Genomic DNA, 20399 nt, shown 5'->3' on the forward strand with positions numbered 1-20399 from the left:
TGAAGCTACATGGGGCTTTGGAGAAAGAAATATGAAGCTACATGGGGTTTTGGAGAAAGAAATATGAAGCTACATGGGGTTTTGGAGAAGGAAATATGAAGCTACATGGGGTTTTGGAGAAGGAAATATGAAACTACATGGGGTTTTAGAGAAGGAGAACATTTTTTGATTGTCAAGTGAAAACTGGAGTCATTTCTGTGAACTATAGGGGCAATGATGTGATTGGCTTACTCTTATCTTTGGGTGCCATTCATCTGAAAAGCAATTTGCCAAAGGAAACTTTAAACCACGTGAGGTTAATGCAGCTCAAGAGTAGGTTGGGGCTGGGGAGATGTGACATGACAGGAAGAAAAATGCTAGACCAATGCACCCGAAAAATGAATTATTTGATGGCAATTGATACAGTTGGGTCACATGTCAATGGCTATTTGATTTCTGACTGAAACTGATTAGTTTCTGATGAAAGGCCACTGACCTGAAATGTTAACTCTGTTTCTTGGCAGTGATGTTATCTCACCTGCTGAATTCTTTTGGTACTTTTTAATTTCTGATGAAGTAGTCCGATCCCTGAATAGCGACGTTGATAGAATTTATCTACAGCTGTAGTTGGGCAGTGAAATAAGTTAACATTTTCATTGCAAAATATTGGCGCTTTTGTAAATTGAACCTCTTTTAAATTAAGTCAGATATTTTCAGGATGATAACTTTTCTTTTTTTCAGATAGGTTCTTTCCACCCATTTAGTGGATTTCTCCCCCAATTCCTATGCAATTTCCTAAAGGCAAACCTGTTTCATGAACAACTCCAAGCCACTCACAAAATCACAGAATTGTTATAGTGTAGAACAAGGCCATTCAGCCTATTGTGCCTGTGCTGGCTCTCCTTTCTAGCCCCATTCTATTCTCTCGAGCCAATTTCCTGCCTTTTCTGCCATCTCCTTGCATACCATTTCTATCCAAAAACCATCCAATGCCCCTATTGAATGCATCAACTAAACCTATCTCCACTACATTTCCAGGCAGTGCATTCCAGACCCTAACTACTCGCTGGGTGAAAAAAGTGCTTTCTCATGTCACCCTTACCTTTTTTTGCAGATCACTTTAAAACTATGCCCGTCTTGTTCCTTTTACAAGCAGGAACAGTTCCTCCCTATTTACTCTGTCCAAGTCCACTCATGACTTTGAAAACCTCAAACAAATCTCCTCTCCGCCTCTTTTTCTGCAGGAAGGGCACCCTTTCTTCAACCTATCCACTCACCATCCTGACTTGGAAATATATCACTGTTCCTTCAGTGTCGCTGGGTCAAAACCCTGGAATTCCCTCCCTAATAGCATTGTGGGTAAACCCCAGCACATGGACAGCGGCGGTTCAAGAAGGCAGCTCACCCCCACTTTCTCAAGGGGCAACTAGGGATGGGTGATAAATACCCAATCAGAGAAGCCTTCACTTCCTGAATAAATAAGAGAAAGGCAGCTCCACCCATCAACAAGATGCATGAAAAGCAGGACTTGATTTTCTTTAAGCTGTAACCTCCCATCCCTCCTTCTGGTGAAAAATATTAATCAATATGTTTCAGAGTTGTTCACAGATCAAGAACTTTCTGTTTGCTGAATTGCAAAAGCCAATCCATTCCAGCTATTCCCATGACATGGCATGTCTGGATAATGAAAGGCTGTAATGAGTTGATTATTTGGCAGGATCTTCTCTCATGGAGAAAGGCAAAATGATCCCACCAAAGTGCAAATAAAAATCAGTGTGATAAATGGACGGGTTGTCCTGCCAGATCAAATCTGTTACAACAAGGTGTAGAGCTGGATGAACACAGCAGGCCAAGCAGCATCAGAGGAGCAGGAAGGCCGACGTTTCGGACCTAGACCCTTTGGGAAAAAAAAAGTTTCTTTCTTGGCGCTGTATGAAAAGAAGCAGATCTTCATGTTCAGATCTGGGTTTGTGAATTATCCCACGATTCTGCTCATATTCATAGTAACACAAGGAGATACTTGAGGTTTTATGTGCAGAGTGAGGAGCTACTCACAAAGATGAGCGAATATAGCCTGGCATTGTGGTCTCTCAGCATTGGCATGGTGACCTTCTAGCCTAGCGCAGCGGCTTCCTCCCGCAGGGGTCTCCCAGCGTTGGCATGGTGACTTTCCAGCCTGGCGCAATGGCTTCTTCCCATAGGGGCATCCTGGCATGGTATGGCGATCCCCTGACCTGGTACAGTGACATCCCGGTGTGGCATGTTACTGGCGCGGTGGGAAGCCAGGGTCTGATACAGACCAGAAACTAGGTGCCGCCATAGTCTGCTGTTCTGAGCTTTTATTTCTTCAATGCTGGACATTTTATTTCTCTATTGTCTAAGATCCTGTAACAAAAGAAGCTGTGCCTTGTTGCTTTTGTATCTAAGTCGGCACTGTATTTGGTGACGTATAAACTTTTCACTCTGCTCATTGAGTATATGTCACAATAAAGGCTAATTCTATTCTATTCTACAGTAATCCCCTTGAATCAATTTTTGCACAATATTGAATAGGAAGTTAAAACATAACCGGGACATAAAAGTTCTCAAATCTGTTTGGTTTCAAGTTGTCATTTTGCAGTAAATATTTTTAAATTACACATTTGGAGCACAATTTAACTCAGTTCTAAATCTTTCTGGGTTTTTTTTCTCAGAGGGTCTAAGAATGACCCAATGGAGATTAGAGAACGGAACTTTGAGAACTAAAAGCTGCAGTAAGGGGAGGTCACAGACTGTTGGCTTGTTATCCTGTTTTTCCCTTATATGGCAAAGTTGCTGACTGTTTGTTCCCCATTGATTGAGCTGTTAGATTATGTTTGTGATGCAGTGGCCACATCTGGTCAGTCGGAAAGTAGAATAAGCAGCCAATGTTGGTCAAAATTCAGAGGCAAATCAATTAACATTAACTCCAAGTTAGCTGCTCATTGAGAAAGTGCAATCATTTTCTGCTCTTAAATAATCTGGTTATAATATGAACTGCCTCAACATTGAGCAGTCATGGAAAAGTTCATTAAACTAAACCTTCATCACTTGTACATTTAAATTTGTGTATAAACCAGATGGACTTTTTTCTAGCTCTATGAAATATTTACTTTCATCAGTTGCTCCCTCCAGCTTAAAAGATATGAATATACTTGAGTAATGTTTTTTGTTCAGACCATGTTGTATCTCTAGGGTTTGGTGTCATACCTGGTACATGGAAAGATGGTTGTGGTTCTTGGAGGTTAATTAGCTCAGCTCCAGGACATCTCTGCAGGAGTTCCTCAGGACAGTGTCCAAGGCCCAACCATCTTCAGCTGCTTCATCAATGACCATCCTCCCCATCATAAGGTCAGAAGCAGGGATGTTCACCGATGTTAAGCACCACTAATGTTCAGCACCATTCGCCATTCCTCAGATACTGAAGCAGTCTTTGTTCAAATGCGACAAGACCTGGACAGTATCCAGATTTGAGCTGACAAATGGCAAATAACTTTCATGCTGCTCAAATGCCAGGCAATGATCATCTCCAAAAGAGATAATCTAACTATTTCCCCTTGGCATTACCATCACTGAATTCCCCCACTAGCAACATCCTGAAGACTTATCACTGACCAGAAACTGAACTCAATTAACCACATGAGCAGGTCGGAGGCTGTGAATTCTGTAGCCGTAAGGCCATAAGATATAGGAGCAGATTTAGGCTGTTAGCCCATTGAGTCTGCTCTGCTGTTCGGTGATGGCTGATATGCTTCTCAAACCCACTCTCCTGCCTTCTACCCGTAAAGTTTGATTCCCCTTACTAATCAAGAACCTATCTATCGCTGTCTTAAATACACTCAATGACTTGGCCTCCACAGCCCTTTGGCTGAAGAAATTTCTCCTCATCTCAGTTCCAAAGGGTTGTCCCTTCATTCTGAGGCTGTGTCCTCAGGTTCTGGTCTCTCCTACTAGTGGAAGCATCTTCTCCACATCCACTCTATCTAGGCTTCTCAGTATTCTGTAAGTTTCAATCAGATCCTCCCACATCCTTCTATACTCCATCAAGTACAGACCCAGAGTCCTGTACCGCTCCTCGATTGACAAGGCCTTCATCTCCAGGATCATTCTTGTAAACCTCCTGTGGACCCTCTCCAAGACCAGCACATCCTACCTCAGATACGGGGTCCAAAACTGCTCACAATATTCCAAATGCAGTCTGACCAGAGCCTTATACAGCCTCAATAGTACATCTCTGCTCTTGCATTCTAGCCCTCTTGAAATGAATACCTTTCTAACCGCATGTTAACCTTAAGGGAATCCTGAACTACGACTCCCAAATCCCTTTGTGCTTCAGGTATCCAAAGCCTTCCCCATTTAGAAAATAGTCCATGCCTCTATTCTTACTACCAAAGTGCATCACCTCACACTTTCACACATTGTATTCCACCTGTCACTTTTTTGCTCACTTTCCTAGCCTGTCCAACTCCTTCTGCAGCCTCTCTGCCTCCTCAACACTGTAACAATGCCCTCAGTTCCTTTGTCCTGATCATTAGTGTACAGCATGAATAGTCATGGTCCCAACACTGTTCCATACAGAACTCCACTAGTGATCTGTCAGTAAATCACCCCCCTACATGTCACCTCCTGGGTCCTGTTCACCATCCATAAGACACAAGTCAAGAAGTGTGACTTGCCTGGATGAGTGCAACTCTAACAACACTCAAGAAGCTTGACACCATCCAAGATAAAGCAGCTCACTTGATTGGCACTACATCTACAAACATACACCACCGACACTCAGTAGCAGCAGTGTGTACTGTCTACAAGACGCACTTCAAAAATTCTCAATGGAGAAGTGTGTAGGCCCGAAACATCAGCCTTCCTGCTCCTCTGATGCTGCTTGGCCTGCTGTGTTCATCCAGCTCTACACCTTGCTGTGGGTAATAAAATGTTGGCCCAGCCAGGGACACCCACATTCCATGAATGAACAAACATATCAAGAGAAATTAGGGGCAGAAGTAGGCCATTCAGCCCTTTAAACCTGTCCTGCCTTTCATTATGATCATGGCTGATCACCCAACACAATACCATCTCTTAGACCCTTTGATCAGAACAGAGAAACAGAGTTAACATTTTGAAACCTGTATGGCTCTTCTTCAAAATAACTCCAGTCATTGCTGGACTGAAAACATTACCTCTGCTTTCTCTCCACAGATGCTGCCAGACCTGCTGATTTCTCCAGCAATTTCTGGTTTTGTTTCTGGTTGATCCCTCCGTGGATTCCCGAATCAGAGTGATTGTATCTACCATTGTGGTAGATACCAGTGACCTCGATCACTGAGCACCTCCACACCTCCCCATGACCAGTGCTGATGATGATATTGTGAGAATATTGCTGGGTTTACATTCCTGAGGCCCAGGCTAATGTGCAGGTGACATTTGTTCAAATCCCGCCAGGGCCCCTGGTAGAAATTCAATCCAATTCATAAAATCTGGAATCAGGCCACTTGTCCCTTTGAACCTGCCCTGCCATTCAGTAAGATCATGGCTGATTTTAACATCAAATCTACATTCCTGCATATCCCTCAATAATCTTCCATCCTCTCAGTTATCAAGAATCTATCAAGCTGTGCCTGAAAAATACTTAAAGATTCTGCCTTTTGAGATAGGGAATTCCAAAGATTCGCAACCCTCATCTCTATATTAAACGGGCAACCCCTTCAGTTTAAACTCTGACCCTTAATTCTAAATTCTCCAACAAGAGGAAACATCCTTTTCACATTCACTTGGTCAAATCCCCTCAGGGTCTGATATGTTTCAATTCAGTCACCTCTGCATTGCCCAAACTCCAGAGGATATAGGCCTGGCCTGTCTAGCCTTTTGACACAGCAACCGTTAAGGAACAGCAATATAGTTCCAAGTTGGGTGGTCGGTGTGTAGTTGTGAGTCTTGCAGCTGGCTTTGGTGATTCCCACAATAATCCAAGCCAATTTCTCAATCCTGATCCTGAAAGAATTGCCCAATTGGCCAGATGAGCAGATCAGTGGCAGATTAAGTTAACTCTGATAATTATGAGGTGGTGCGCTTTGGAAGAAGGAACAAGACAAGGGAGTACTCGATGAATGGCAGAACACTGGGAAGCTCATAGCATCAGAGGGATCTCGGGCTGCTTTTCCACAGATCCCTGAAGGTGGCAGGGCAGGTTAATAAGCTAATAGGACAGGGGGGGTTAACAGGTTAATAATTAAGTTGGCATAATAAGGGACACTTACCTTTATGAGTTGTGCCACATATTATAATAGCAGGGAGGTGATGTTGGAGTTGTACAGGACCTTGTTTGGGCCACAGCTGGAGCACTGTGTGCAGTTCTGGTCCCCACACTATGGGAAGGAAGTGATTGTACTGGAGGGTGTTCAGAGCAAATTCACTGGGATGGAGCAGTTTAGCAATAAAGAGAGGCTAGATAAGCTTAGGTTGTTTTCTCTGGAGCAGTGAAGGCTGAGGGGTACCTGAGAGAGGTGTATAAGATTATTTGGGGCATTCTCAGGCTGGATACGAAGTGCTGTTCCCTTGAGTTCAAGGGTCAACAAAAGGGGCATCATTTTAAGGTGAATGGGGTTTCAAGAGAATTGGAGGAAACATTTTTTTCACCCAGAGTGCGGAAAGGGTCTGGGATGTGCTGCCTGGGGAGGGTAGCTGAGGTGGGAAACTTCCTTTTAAGGGTACTTGGTTGAGCACTTGAAATGTCATAAACATTCAAGGTTATGGGCCAAGTGTGGGAAAGTGAGACCAATGTAGGCAGGTTGGTGCAGATTTGATGGGCTGAAGGGCCTCTTCTGGCTTCATGACTGACTGAGCTAACAACTCATCCAAAACCATTTCACTTACAGTGTGTTAAAATCAGGTTTGTTGTATCTTCGCCATATCTCTGTGTGGATTACAATTGAGAAAATAAATCCCAGAGGCGTAAATATCTTTGACCCTATGCTGAGCAGCTGAGTGATTGGTTACTGATGCAGGCTTGGAGCATCTCTGAGAGCTTCACACAGAAAAGTAAACAATGTGATTTCTTTTTTTTAACTGTCAACTTCCACCTCCCAATGGAATTACTATAAATGTCTGTTATTAATAGTACCTTTATTTTGTTCAGAAACTTATACTTCTCTTCTGACCCTATTGTACATTGGACTTTGCACCAAGGGAATAAGAGAGGACTGGGATTGAGTCGTTATTCCTTTGTGATACAGAGGAGTTGTTTGCAAAGCCAGCATTTCTTACCCGTCTTTAATTGTCCTTGACGGAGGATGGCTTGCTGGGCCATGACAGGACTCTGGAGTCGCTTGTAGGCCAGACCAAGGCTAAAGATAGCAGATTCTGGAAGGAGAGGTCATAGTTTTAAGCTAAGAGGTTGCAGATTTAAAATAGAGATGAAGAGGAATTACTTTTCCCAAAGGGTCATGAACCTGTGTGGTGGAGAGTGAAACATTGAATAAACTGAAGGAGGAGTTAGATTTTTAATTAATTATGGGGAGCAGGCAGTAAAGTGGCGTTCAGACCAAGATGAGATCAGCCATGATTGTATTAAACAGCAGAGCAGGCTCGAGGGGCTGAATGGCCTGTTCCTGCTTCGTTAACCTTTTCTTAAAGGACAATAAAGAGACAGATAAAAACCAAAAGAACTGTGGATGCTGTAAATCAGGAACAAAAACAAAGTTGCTGGAAAAGCTCAGCAGGTCTGGCAGCAACTATAAAGTAAAAAATGGAGTTAACATTTCGGGTCCGGTGACCGTTCCTCAGAACGAGGAAAGAGACAGATAGGTTTTTATAATAGCCATTGCTAATGTCATGATACTATTCCTGAGACTTGCTTTTTGTTCCTGATTTATTCATTGAATTTAATTTCCAGCTGCTACAGTAAATTCTTATTCCTAGAGCTAGTATAAATCACCAATCCAATCATAACACTACCACCTACACTGTTGGTGTTAAACATTTCCAACAACATAATAAACTATAAGAGTGAAAATTTAAGCCACTAAATGCCATTGAGCACAGGTAGAGGCCATTCATTCCATCAAGTCCATGTTCGCTCTCTGTAGAGTAATTCCATCAGGTCTATCACCATTGCTGCTGTATCCCTGTAGCCCTGCATATTTAATTCCCTCAAATCCCCAGCAAATTTCCTTTTCCCTGTTGTAAGAACCCCAAGAATTTGTTAAAACCCAAACAGCCCTCCAGTTCCTCATGGATTTGTGTTATCTAGTGTTCTGATCTGTGTTTTGGTCTTTCCTGCTCAGTTTGGCAATTTATGTCCATTATTGAATTTTACCCATTTTTCACAGTGAAGTTCATGTGAAGTCGTAAGCAGAGAGGCTTTCTAATAAAATATGTGTACTGCAGCCATATCATAGCAGCTTACACTAAAAGATAAAACTAGATGTTTTACTCTCTTGTAAAAACAGAAATGCCCTGCTTCATACAGAACTCGCACAGCAGTTTATTATAACGTATGCAGAGTATTACTAATTTGTCAAACAGTGGGTATAATTGATGTTCTATCCTGTTTACCCACTTAAGGTTTGTATTACCAACCATTAAGTCTGTGGCATTAAGTCTTTTTACAAGTATTGAGTGTTATGCTGAGAGTCACTGGATGTTCCAAAATTATTCACAGCTATATCCAACTGGATATATTTGTCCATTATGTGTTCTTATTCTCTTACTACTTAGACACATTGTACCAGTCCCTAGCTAGGAGGCATAGACAGCCACAAAAACAGAAATTGCTGGAAAAGCTCAGCAGGTCTGTGGAGAGAAAGCAGAGTTAACGTTTCAGGTCCAGTGACCCTTCCTCAGAACAGGCATAGACAGCCAACGTACTGGCTTCACTAAGAGTGTAATAAGTGGGAACAGAAGTAGGCCATTCAGCCCATCGAGTCTGCTCCACTATTCAATGAGATCCTCACTGATCTGATAATCGTCACTCCACTTTCTTGCCTTTTCCGCATACCCCTTGATTCCCTTATTGATTAAAAATCTGTCTATCTCAGCCTTGAATATACTTAATGGCCCAGCCTCGACAGCCCTCTATGCTAAAGAATTCCACAGTGTCACTGTTCTCTGAGAGAATAAATTCCTCCTCATCTCTGTTTTAAATGTGCCAGTCCTTATTCTGAGATAATACCCTCCGGTCCTTGACTTTCCCACAACAGGAAATAACGTCCCCACATCTACTCCGTCAAGTTTTTAAGAATTTTGTATGTTTTAATAAGGTCACCTCTCATTCTTCTAAACTCCAACGACTACAAGCCCAATCTACTCAACCTCTCCTCCTAAGACAGTCCCTCCATACCTGAGATTAGCCTAGTGAACCTTCTCTTGGCTGCCTCCAATGCCAGTATATCTTGCCTTAGATAAGGGGCTTAAAAATCTTCATGATATTCCAGCTGCGTTCTGACTAGTGCCTTGTACAGTTTTATCATACCCTCCCAACTTTTATGGTCCTTCCCTTTGAAATAGTGCCCAGATTCCATTTGCCTTCCCTATGACCTCAGATCATAGCTTTCTGTGATTCAAGGACAAAGACTGCCAAATCTCTCTGTTCTGCAGCTAACATTTAAATAATATTCAACTCCTCTATTTGTCCGGCATAACCTCTCATTTTCCCATGTTACAATCGATCTGCCAAGTTTTTGTGTTTTGTCACTGCCCACTTGGTTAACATTCTGTGTGACGGCACACCCGTTATCTGTCTTCCTTCTACAGGTAAATCCCTATTCCCACTTGCTAGGAGAATGTGCTGCAGAACTGTAGATGATAGTCCACATTAATCTGACCGTTATCGCACTATTGCACTCTAACCTGTGTTCCACTGGTTTACCCAACTTTAATCTATCTGACTTCAGATGAAAGCAGAGTATCTTCCAGTTTCGCAACGGAATGTACTGGAGTGACTATCAGCTGTTGCAAACTGAATAACCCATGTGCCTATTTTAACTCCATTTAAGGTAGTCATTGATTCCAAGTTACAGTAAATTGCCAATGCAAAACATTCAGGAGATAAACAGGAAACTGGAGGAATGTTTAAGCACTTATTGGCAGATCCCAGGAGAATACTTAGCAAAAGTTCCCAAGACACAAAGCTCAGTGATAGAAGCTGCTGGTGGAGGAATTTTTTTTTCCAAAGAGGCCAGTTGTCTGCCTTATAAACGCCTACTGTATCAAGCTGTGGTTTACTGTAGAATATTCGAAATAATAGCACCAATTAAAAAAGAACACATTTATTGCCAGTTGCGTGTCTAGGAGTAAGGTTTAGATGGGAAATGCTGGAAACTGCTGATGGTTGCAGGAATTAACCTGTGTACATAGGAAGTCATTAACATTTCGATAAATACAAATACAATCAGGAGATGGCTTCTGACTGGTATGTTGACTGCTCGTTACTGCACAAGAGGTCAGTGACAACACAGTTTAGCTCCAAGTCAGGAGATACAACCTTTGCAGTTCCGTTGGTTAATGTAATGGGTGCTGTTGTAAACTTTAAAAAAAACTACAAGTTGGGTCAAGCGGCAGTCTGTCATCTGAATATTAAATGGAGCTCCAGCTTGGAGTCTCTGACTAGAATCTGTACCTTGGGAAATCCCTTTCCTCCAGCTGTCCATCTCTTTGTGTTGCTTTCCCCCTTTAACACAGCTCCTTGACCAGCTCTGTTGTCAGCTGATCTGAAATCTCCTCATATGGCTCAGTATTCTGCTGTGCGTTATACACTACTGTGAACTGCTTTGGGAATGTTATAAAATAGTTAAATGTGTTAGAGAGTGATGACTGGTGAGGGTCACCATGCCTCAGGCGGGGGGAGAGGTTGAGAAGGAGAGTGCTTCATGGTAACGTCAGCCGATGCGGGAATCGAACACACACTGTTGGCATTACTCGCCAGCTGTCCAGTCAAAAGAGCTAACCAACTCCCCAAAGGTTTACTGTAATACATTAAAGGTGTCAATATAAGTTGTTGTTGACTATCAACCACATTGCTGTGGGTCTGGAGTCACATGCAGTTCAGACCAGGTAAGGATGGCAGTTTTCCCTCCCTAAAGAACATTAATGAGATAGATGGGCTTTTCCCAATAATCTGCATTGGATACATGATCATCATCAGGCTCTTAATTCCAGACTTTTTTGCATTGAATTCAAATTCCACCATCTACCGTGGCAGGATTCAAACCAGGGTCCCCTGAAAGTGACCTGGGTCTGCAGATGAACAGTCCAGTGATAATCCCATGAGACCATTGACTCCCCCATGAGACTTTTTTTTCACTCAGATGATGGTGCAGTTCTGCAATGCACTGCCTGGGAGGGTAGTTGAGGCAGGAAAGCGCACACCTTTAAAAAGGATGTGGATGAGCTTTGAAAATTCATAACATTCAAGGATATGGGCCTAGTGCGGGAAAGTGGGACTAGTGTAGATTTAGAGTCGTTTAGTCGCTGCGGACTCAGTGGGCTGAAGGATCTCCTTCTGCACTCTATGATTGTATGATTAAATACATTTATTTTGAGAAATGGAGCACAGTGGAATTTGCTCTCATCTCCTTTCATTGCCAAACAGGGTTCAAGATCAGCAGGGATGATCTGGTACACAATGTTCCTTTCTTTTTTCCGTGCTGCACGGAATTCCCAGGTTTGTGCACAGCAGTGATATCCGGAAGCAGAAGTCAGTGCTGGGAATGTTACCAATACACTGCATTGTTTGTGCTGCTTACAATACCAGGGAGGACTGTAACATTAGGATTACCTCGCCCCTACAGCAAACATTCATTTTCAATCAGCAAAACAAGAGCTCATTAGGTCTGCAATCTGGGGCTGCCTGTCGTTTTAATTCTCCTATTACCACCTAGATCTTGATTGGGATTGAGTCCTTCTGTTGTCAGTGGTAATCCATCAAATTAAGACATTGTGTTCTGTCAGGGAAAATGTTGACCAGAACTGACTCATCTTGCTAAATCATTACTGCCCACACTGTCTCTGATTCTCTTGAGCTGGCTTGACATTTCAGTGGGGGGTTTCCAGATCTGTGCAAAAAACAAAGCTGTGAAGACCAGGCAACAGTGTTTTTGAAACCATTTCCCCAGTTGTGTTTTCCAACTAATTCCACCATTCAGTCAGCCAATGACTAACCAGGATCAGAAAGAGCCATAACAAATAGCAAGCAAAATATATTCCATAAACGGTACAAATGGCAGGGAAACTGTTTTATTTATTTTGAAGTTGTCAGGGTCCAGTGAATCCTCAGCTGTATTTTTTTTACTATAGACTGACTGAAAATCAAAACAGAGTTAATGCAAAACCTTCAGTAAGGACAGGCCTTCGGGTTTTAACCTCTGTCTACTGAACAGAAACACAAATTAAACCAATTCCCAGTCCCTCAGAAACACGAGTCAAAACGTTTCCCACTCCTTTAGCCCAGCCATAATAAGCTTTTGACCAGAGGTACACTACAGTCTGCTCTTAACCTTTTAAAGCTAGCTTCAAGAAAACCAAGCCATTTAAAGTTTGGAAGTACGTAATAATAATTGTTCATTGTTATTTAAACAGTGCAACAATTGCAAAACTCAAAGAATGTTGTTCATGAAAGGCTATAAAATCTGGTTATCTTGGCTGGCATTTTAAATTTGTCCGTTAAAGCTGATGCCATCTATGGGGCTTTCCAAAGTGACAGGCGGGATTAGAGACTGTGCGATGTAAGGAGTCTGAAATATTGACCAAGAGTTTATAGTGAGTGGAAAAGCAAACGAAATGGAAGAAAATGGAAAGAAGTAATGACCGGGAGCCTGTAGAGCTGTAAAATGATCGTTAGAATCATAAAATTCCTACAGTGCAGAAAGAAGCCATTTGGCCTATCGAGTCCGCACTGACCCTCTGACGAGTCTGATTACCTTTTGGCTGTCAAAGTTATTGAGTTTCATGCAGGGTCAGTCTCCAGAGAAGCTCAGTGGGTTTTCTCTCCACGTCTCAACAAACGCATCTCATCAATGACACACCTTTATCACATGACACCTCAGCTCCTCCCGTCACCCACCATTTCTAGAAAAGCTGGGAAATCTTGGAATGGCCCACCATCTTGGAAAGGTTAAAACCGAAAAGAAAAGACTGTGGACGCTGTAAATCAGAAACTAGAACAGCAATAGCTGGAAAGGCCTAGCAGGTCTGGCAGCATCAGTGGAGAGGAATCAGAGTTAACGTTTCGGGTCGAGTGACCCTTCCTCAGAACTCGGCCTTCCTCAGCTCGAAACTCTAATTCTCTCCACTGATGCTGCCAGACCTCCTGAGATTCTCCAGCAATTTCTGATTTTGATCTTGAAAAGGTTGTTGTCCACGTGGACAAGCACTATCAGTGTAGAGCTGCCCTACACAGTTCCTGACATGCCCCTCAACTTGACCGAGAGAGACAGATTTGATGAACATGTTATAGACAGGAATGTGGAGCTGCATTTAAATTGTGAGACGTAGCTCCACCCTCGAGCGACCAGATAAAAACTGCCACATTTCAGCAAATTCATTTTGGCCAGAATTTGAAAGTGCCAGCACCAGCTTGTGGCAGATTTAAGAAAATCAGAAACCAGATGACTGTAAGCTAATGAACATTCCTGAACTGTTTCAGGACAGAGCTGAAGAAAACTCAGTAAGCACTTTCTACCCTCAGTTCCCAGTCCCAGTAATTGTGCACCATGGGAAGGCAGTGGGATGGTGCTAACGGTTGTGATCAGCAGTAATAACAGACAATTCATTTAGAGTCCCAGGCTAATGGGGACATTGGTTCAAATCCCAAGATGACAGATGGTGAAGTTTGAATCCGTGTCAATTAGTATTACAAACAAATAGTGACCATGTTGTAAAAACCAATCTGGTTCACTAATATCCTTTTACCTGGACTGGACTACATGTGAGTCAATACAGTGTGGAGCTGGAGGAACACAGCAGGTCTGGCAGCATCAGAGGAGCTGAACCCGAAACGTCAACTTTCCTGCTCCCGTGATGCTGCCTGACCTGCTGTGTTCCTCCAGCTCCACACTGTATTGACTCTGACTCCAGCATCTGCAGTTCTTACTATCTCTGAGTGGCCTACATGTGACCCCACACCCATACTGATACTATTGGCTTTCACCTGCCCTCTGAAATGGCCTAGCAAGCTATTTCGTGGTGCCCTTAGGCAATAAATGTTAGGCCACATCCAATGAATTAATTCTTAAAACATCATCTGATGATGCTCTCTCGCATTCAGCAGACCAGCTTCGAGGCCGTTCAGTTACAGTTTTCATTATTGTGAAAGAGGCAGTGACATTCCAAAAAAAATCATGAGTATATCAACTAAAATAAGCTGCAGGGTTTTACTTATAGATGGTTACGGTGAGTAGAGTCCAGACTCCTGTGGTGCGGTGGTGGTGGCCCTTCCTCCTGCCCAAGAGGTCGGGGTTCCTGTCCCACCCATCTTAAAGGTGTGTAATAACATATCAAAAGAGATGGATTAAAAAATATACATTGGTGATGTTCTCCCTTTGTCATATACTACATTGAAAGGATGCAACAGTCTATTGTGTGTTTAAAATGAAAACCCTGTATGTTATGAACAGGAGTTTTTGTCTGTAATTAAACAACAATCCACCCAGCTAATTATGTCAGAAGTCATACAACACCAGGTTATAGGCCAACAGGTTTATTTGAAAACACAAGCTTTCGGAGCGCTGGCCCTTCATCACCTGAAGCTCCAAAAGTTTATGGTTTGGACTATAACCTGGTGTCGTGTGATTTCTGACTTTGTCTAACCCAGTCCAACACCAGCACCTCCACATAAGAGCTAATTATGATAAAATCTTGACACCATTGATTACAAGAAGCATCAACCTTACCTTTTAAAAGAGAGGTGCTGGAATGGGGTAGACATACACTGCAAAGGATCTAACCATTTCATACAACAAACACAAAGACCCAACTTGATTAACTTTGAAGTCAAATGGAAAATAAATTTGCGTGATGTCCCTAACCAGCTGCAGTGAGTCTGTTTAAGCTGAATTTCAGTTATGTTGAAAGTTAAGTTCCACCAAAGTTGAAAATTGCAGCCTCTATATTTTCTCTGAGCTTAAACTATTGATGACATTTCTCTTCCTCGTTCGGTTGGTGAATTCATGTTGTTTCCCATGCAACTGACCAGAAACTCTCAGGAAATTCACTCATGCCAGCTTTAATATCAGCTGATCTTTGCAGAAATAAACAAATGCACAAATCAGTCACTAATTTTAAAGATTTATTTGATAAGCGTGCATGGTAGTCACGTCTGCTACTGGACAAAGAAACACAGACACACACACACTCACACACACACACACACACACTCACGCACAAATGCGCACACACGCACACGCACATGCACAAATGCGCACACACACACTCACCCTCAGACCAATTCACAATTGCTACCTGTGCTTAGATGGAATATGCAGACAGCAATAACACCATGACCGATTACAAGAATAATCCAGTGCATTATTGAGGAAAGGTGAAACTTTATCCAACTAATGCTGAATTTCACAGAAGGATTCTTGGTTTTGTGTTCGTTCAACGAAGAAGAAAAATATCTCATTCCCTTCATTCGAAGCAAAAGACATTCTGATACTAATTCGAAGCTGTAGGTGAACAGCTATCAGTATTACAAACATATGAAAATATGATTCAGGAACAGAAATAGGCTATTCAACCAATTGAGCCTGTTCTGCCATTCAGTACTGGATCCAATTGTTTCTTAATTCCACTTTCCTTTATGCCCCAGTAACCTCTGACCCTCCAGAGAGTCAGAAATCTACCTACAACTGCCTTTAAAATATCCAGTGATCCAGCGAAAACCACCAGCTAACCCAGTGAGCAGGGACCAGTGTTTAGTTCAGGATAATACGGGTGTGTTTATAAATATTTACCTGAGGATGCATGAAAAAATAATCTTGAAAGTAAACCCTCTGGAAATCAGGATAAAAGGTAACTTCGTGATCTTAAAATCTGTTAGATCAGAGATCTGGATATGGCTCATTCAATCAAAATGGAGACATTCAAGGGGTAAACAGATTGCTGCAACTTTATAGAATTCAATCCAATGTGTGATGGTCACTCACATTCTCATGCACACGCACACACATGCACACAGATGCAGACAGACACACATACTCAAACAGACACTCTCTCCCACATGCACTCACACAGACACATACACACACACAGTCAGATATGGACAGACTAACACACAAACAGACACACAGTCTCCCACAAATGGTCTCACACGCAAACACACAATCTCTTTCTCTCTCACACACGCTCTCTCACACACGCTCTCTCACACACACACACACAATCTCTCTCTCACAAGACACGCACACACAATCTCTCTCTCGCACATACACACACATGCACACACAATCTCTCTCTCTCACACACACACATGCACACACAATCTCTCTCACTCATACTCACACACGCAGACATTCACTCACTCCTTAGGCTGTGCAACAGTAAAATTCGTAGATTCTGCAGCCATCAAACTAGATTTTAGGGTTTGCAGATCTTAAAAGGATACAGAAATGTACAACCTTTAGACCAGGGCCTTCCACAATTGCAAAAAGTCCAACCTATGAAGAATAGTGGGGATACTACATTAATATCTAAAATGACCTTGTGTATGTACCGGTTACACGCATGACATTAAATGTTGAGGGTGAAACTGGTTGAGATCAGGACCATGGGAAAGACTAACAGCTGCTGAGCAGCTCATTGCACACTATCCCAATGACCACTTTCCATTATTATAACAAAAATGAAAACTAAATGAAATGGGTGACAAACTGCCAGGCCATGATCAATTTGCCTTGCTTTGTAGCTGGTATGGACTATTACCGTTTCCATTACATTTCAATGACCTTGTGTTTAAATCATTTATCGCACATTTTAAAAGATTTTCTTTCAATTGAACTGGTGTGTTCTGCTAAAACAAGACAAATTCATGGACTGTACAGCCAGAAAAGCCACAAATTGTGAAAACAGTGTGGTTTAGCATTGGACTTGAAACATTAACTCTGTTTCTCTCCACAGATGCTGCTAGACCTACTGAGTTTTTCCAGCAGTTCCTGCTTTTGTTTCAGATCTCCAGCACCCGCAGTTCCTCAGAAGTAATTGTGTTAACAGAATATCTATTTCACTGACTACGTTTTTCATCTTAAGGCTTCCAATCCCTCAGTTAACTCAACCAATGTTTATATACTTTCTAAGCAGCCCATTCAGAGATGTTATCACATATCTCTGGAAAAAGCAGGACTTGAGTCTGGGTCACCTATCCCAGAGGTAGGGACACTACCACTGTACCACTATCACTGTGTTCACATGACATCAAAATATATCACATCCTGCGTGCGCATGTACACTCACATGGATAGCCAAGAGTGGGACATCACCAGAGAGATCTAAGAGACTTATTTTGGTTCTTGGGATGTGGGAAACATTGATGAGGTCACATTTATTGTCCATCCACCGTTGCACTGAGGCCTTAACAATTGCAAATGCAATCAGGATGGCTCGCTCGATAGCCTTGAGTTTTAGAATTAGAAGCAAAACAAGATGCAAAAGTGTCAAAATAAATGAAAGCGAATTCAGTCAAAATGTTAAAGTTTTTCATTTGGCGAGAATCCCTTGTTAAGAAAACCAAAAATTAATCAAAAAATGGATGTTGAAGTTAAGTTTATATTATTTATGAAATTCATTGCATCATTGAGTGATTAATCAGTGACTCTGAATAAAGTTTCTAAGGTGTGTTCCAGGTTGATTAGCAAATTAAATGATGTATCCTTGTAATAGAATAAAATTTCATGGATGGGAATTCACCCATTCTCAGGACTTGTATTATTTTGTTATTTTACAGGTTATTTTTAAAATGATTTCTTGATTCAATATTCATTTAAATTATTTTACAACGTAATAAAATTATTTTATAAATTATTTTTCATCATTTTGTCCAGTTTTGTTTTAATTTTATTCATTCATTTTACATCTTTTAACAGATCGTGAAGACCAGTCCATTTTGTGCACGTGAGTAAGACTTTTCACTTACAACTGTTTGGAAATTTTGCTGTTTCCTCCCCCAGACATATTTAAAATAGATTTATCTTAATATTGCTCCTTTTCAATGTACTTAGAGGTGAAATTCTCTGCCACAGAAAGCAGTTGAGTTCAAAACATTGAATGTTTTCAACATGGATTTGATATAGTTCTTAGAGCTAAAGAATCAAAGGGTGTGGGGAAAAAGAGGAAACGGGGGACTGAGTTGGATGAGCAGGCTCAACAGGCTGACTGGCCTACTCCTGGTCCTATTTTCCACATTTCTCTGAACTAGAATACAAACTCTTCTCGACTGAGCCCTCAGGAAAATTCAGTTTCCCATCATTTTCAATTGCATTAGAACACTTTGCCTACATTCTACTGCTTACACACTGATATAATTCAAATTGTTTTTAGTGCATTTTGTTTGAATAAAGTTGTTGAAATACATTGCACCAGTTTGTCAAACACCCCTGATCTTAACCAGCTCGTGTTGCTGATCCTCGCTCCATTTGCCAAAACCTTAAGCTCTGGTATTTCCTCGCCAAATCTCTCCACCCATTGATCATCCTCTCAGTCTTTAAGTTACTCCAACCTTTTAGATACTTGTCCTAACATCACCTAATGTGGGTTGGTGTCCGATTTGACCTGATAATGTTCCTATGAAGTGTCTTGAGATGTTTTACCATCTTAAGGATACTTGCCCAGATTCCCTGATAGCCAGACCTGCCTCTATTCTTCCTATCAAAGTGTATAAACTCACACTTTCCCACATTGTATTCCATCTGTCACTTCTTTGCTCACTCTCTTAGCCTGTCCAAGTCCTTCTGCAGCGTCCCCGTTTCCTCAATATTACCTGTCCCTCCACCTTTGTATCATCTGCAAACTTAGCAACATTGCCCTCAGTTCCTTTGTCCAGGTTGTTAATTTATAATGTGAATAGTTGTGGTCCCAACACTAACTGCTGCAGAACTCCAGTCATCAATAGTTGCCATCCTGAAAAAGACACCTTTATCCACACTTTCTGTCTTCTGCCAGTCAACCAATTCTCTATCGATGCCAGTACCTTGCCCCCAACACCATGGGCTCTTATTTAGGAGCCTCCTGTGCAGCACCTTGTCAAAGGCCTTCTGGAAATCCAAATAGATCACATCCACCAGTTCTCCTTTGTCTAACTTGCTCATTACACCTTCAAAGAATTCTAACAGATTTGTCAGACATGACCTCCCCTTGTTGAAGCTGTGCTTGACTCAGCCATATTTTATCACGCACTTCCAAGTACCCCGCAAACGTATCCTTAATTGCGGACTCTGAAATCTTACCAATGGCCGAGGTCAGGCTAATTAGCCTATAGTTTCCTGCCTTCTGCCTCCCTCCCTTCTTAAACAGGGATGTTACATTTACCATTTTCCAATTCTCTGAGACCCTCCCTGACTCCACTGGTACCTGAAAGATCACCAGCAATACCTCCACAATCTCCTCAGCTTTCTCCTCAAAGTTCTGTTGTGTAGTCCATCTGGTCCAGGTGATTTATCCACCTTCAGACCTTTCAGTTTCCCCAGCACCTTCTCTTAGTGATGGCCACTACACTCAGCTCTTGCCTCTGACAGTCGTGAAGTTCTGGTTTGCTGCTGGTGTCTTCCACTGTGTAAACTGATGCAAAGTTCCTGTTCAGTTCCCCTGCCATTTCTTTGTTCCCCATTACTGCTCCCCCAACCTTATATTCCAGCAGTAAAATGTCGACTCTTGCCTCTTTCTTGCTCTTATATATCTAAAGAAACTCTTGCAATCTTCTCTTTTAATACTGGCTAGCTTACCCTCATATTTCATCTCCCCCTCCTTTATTACTTATTTAGTTGTCCTCAGCTGGTTTTTAAAGGCTTCCCAATCCTCTGGCTTCCCTCTAATCTTCACCACATTGTTTCTTTTTGTTTTTATGCTGTCCCTGGATTCACCTGTCAGCCATGTTTGCCTAATCTTACCCTTCTTTGGCATGAATTTCTGCTGTGCCCACACAGATTCTACACCTTCCAACTCTATGTTACTTCTTGCTATTGATTTAACTTCATTTCTTACTAACAACACAACCCCATCCCCTCTGCTCATCTGCCTGTCCTTTCAATAGAGATAGTAGGAACTGCCAATGCTGGAGTCTGAGATAACAAGGTGTGGAGCTGGATGAACACAGCAGGCCAGGCAGCATCAGAGGAGCAGAAAAGCTGACATTTCGGGCCTGGACCTTTCTCCAGACCCTTCTTTCTGAAGAAGGGTCCAGACCTGAAATGTCAGCTTTCCTG

General features: G+C 42.1%; 1 protein-coding gene across 1 annotated transcript in view; it reads left to right on the top strand.

Moving 5' to 3' along the window:
• LOC109916081 (myosin-11-like) overlaps nucleotides 1-20399 on the top strand; it is a 139653-nt gene that overhangs the window by 9535 nt on the left and 109719 nt on the right. The window contains exon 2 of the mRNA XM_048609663.1: nucleotides 18066-18093. Within this exon, the coding sequence (XP_048465620.1) occupies nucleotides 18066-18093 (28 nt within the window). The remainder of the gene's footprint in view (nucleotides 1-18065; nucleotides 18094-20399) is intronic.

The sequence above is a fragment of the Rhincodon typus genome, chromosome 21, assembly GCF_021869965.1.
Source record: "Rhincodon typus isolate 14 chromosome 21, sRhiTyp1.1, whole genome shotgun sequence".
Classification (NCBI taxonomy): Eukaryota; Metazoa; Chordata; class Chondrichthyes; order Orectolobiformes; family Rhincodontidae; genus Rhincodon; species Rhincodon typus.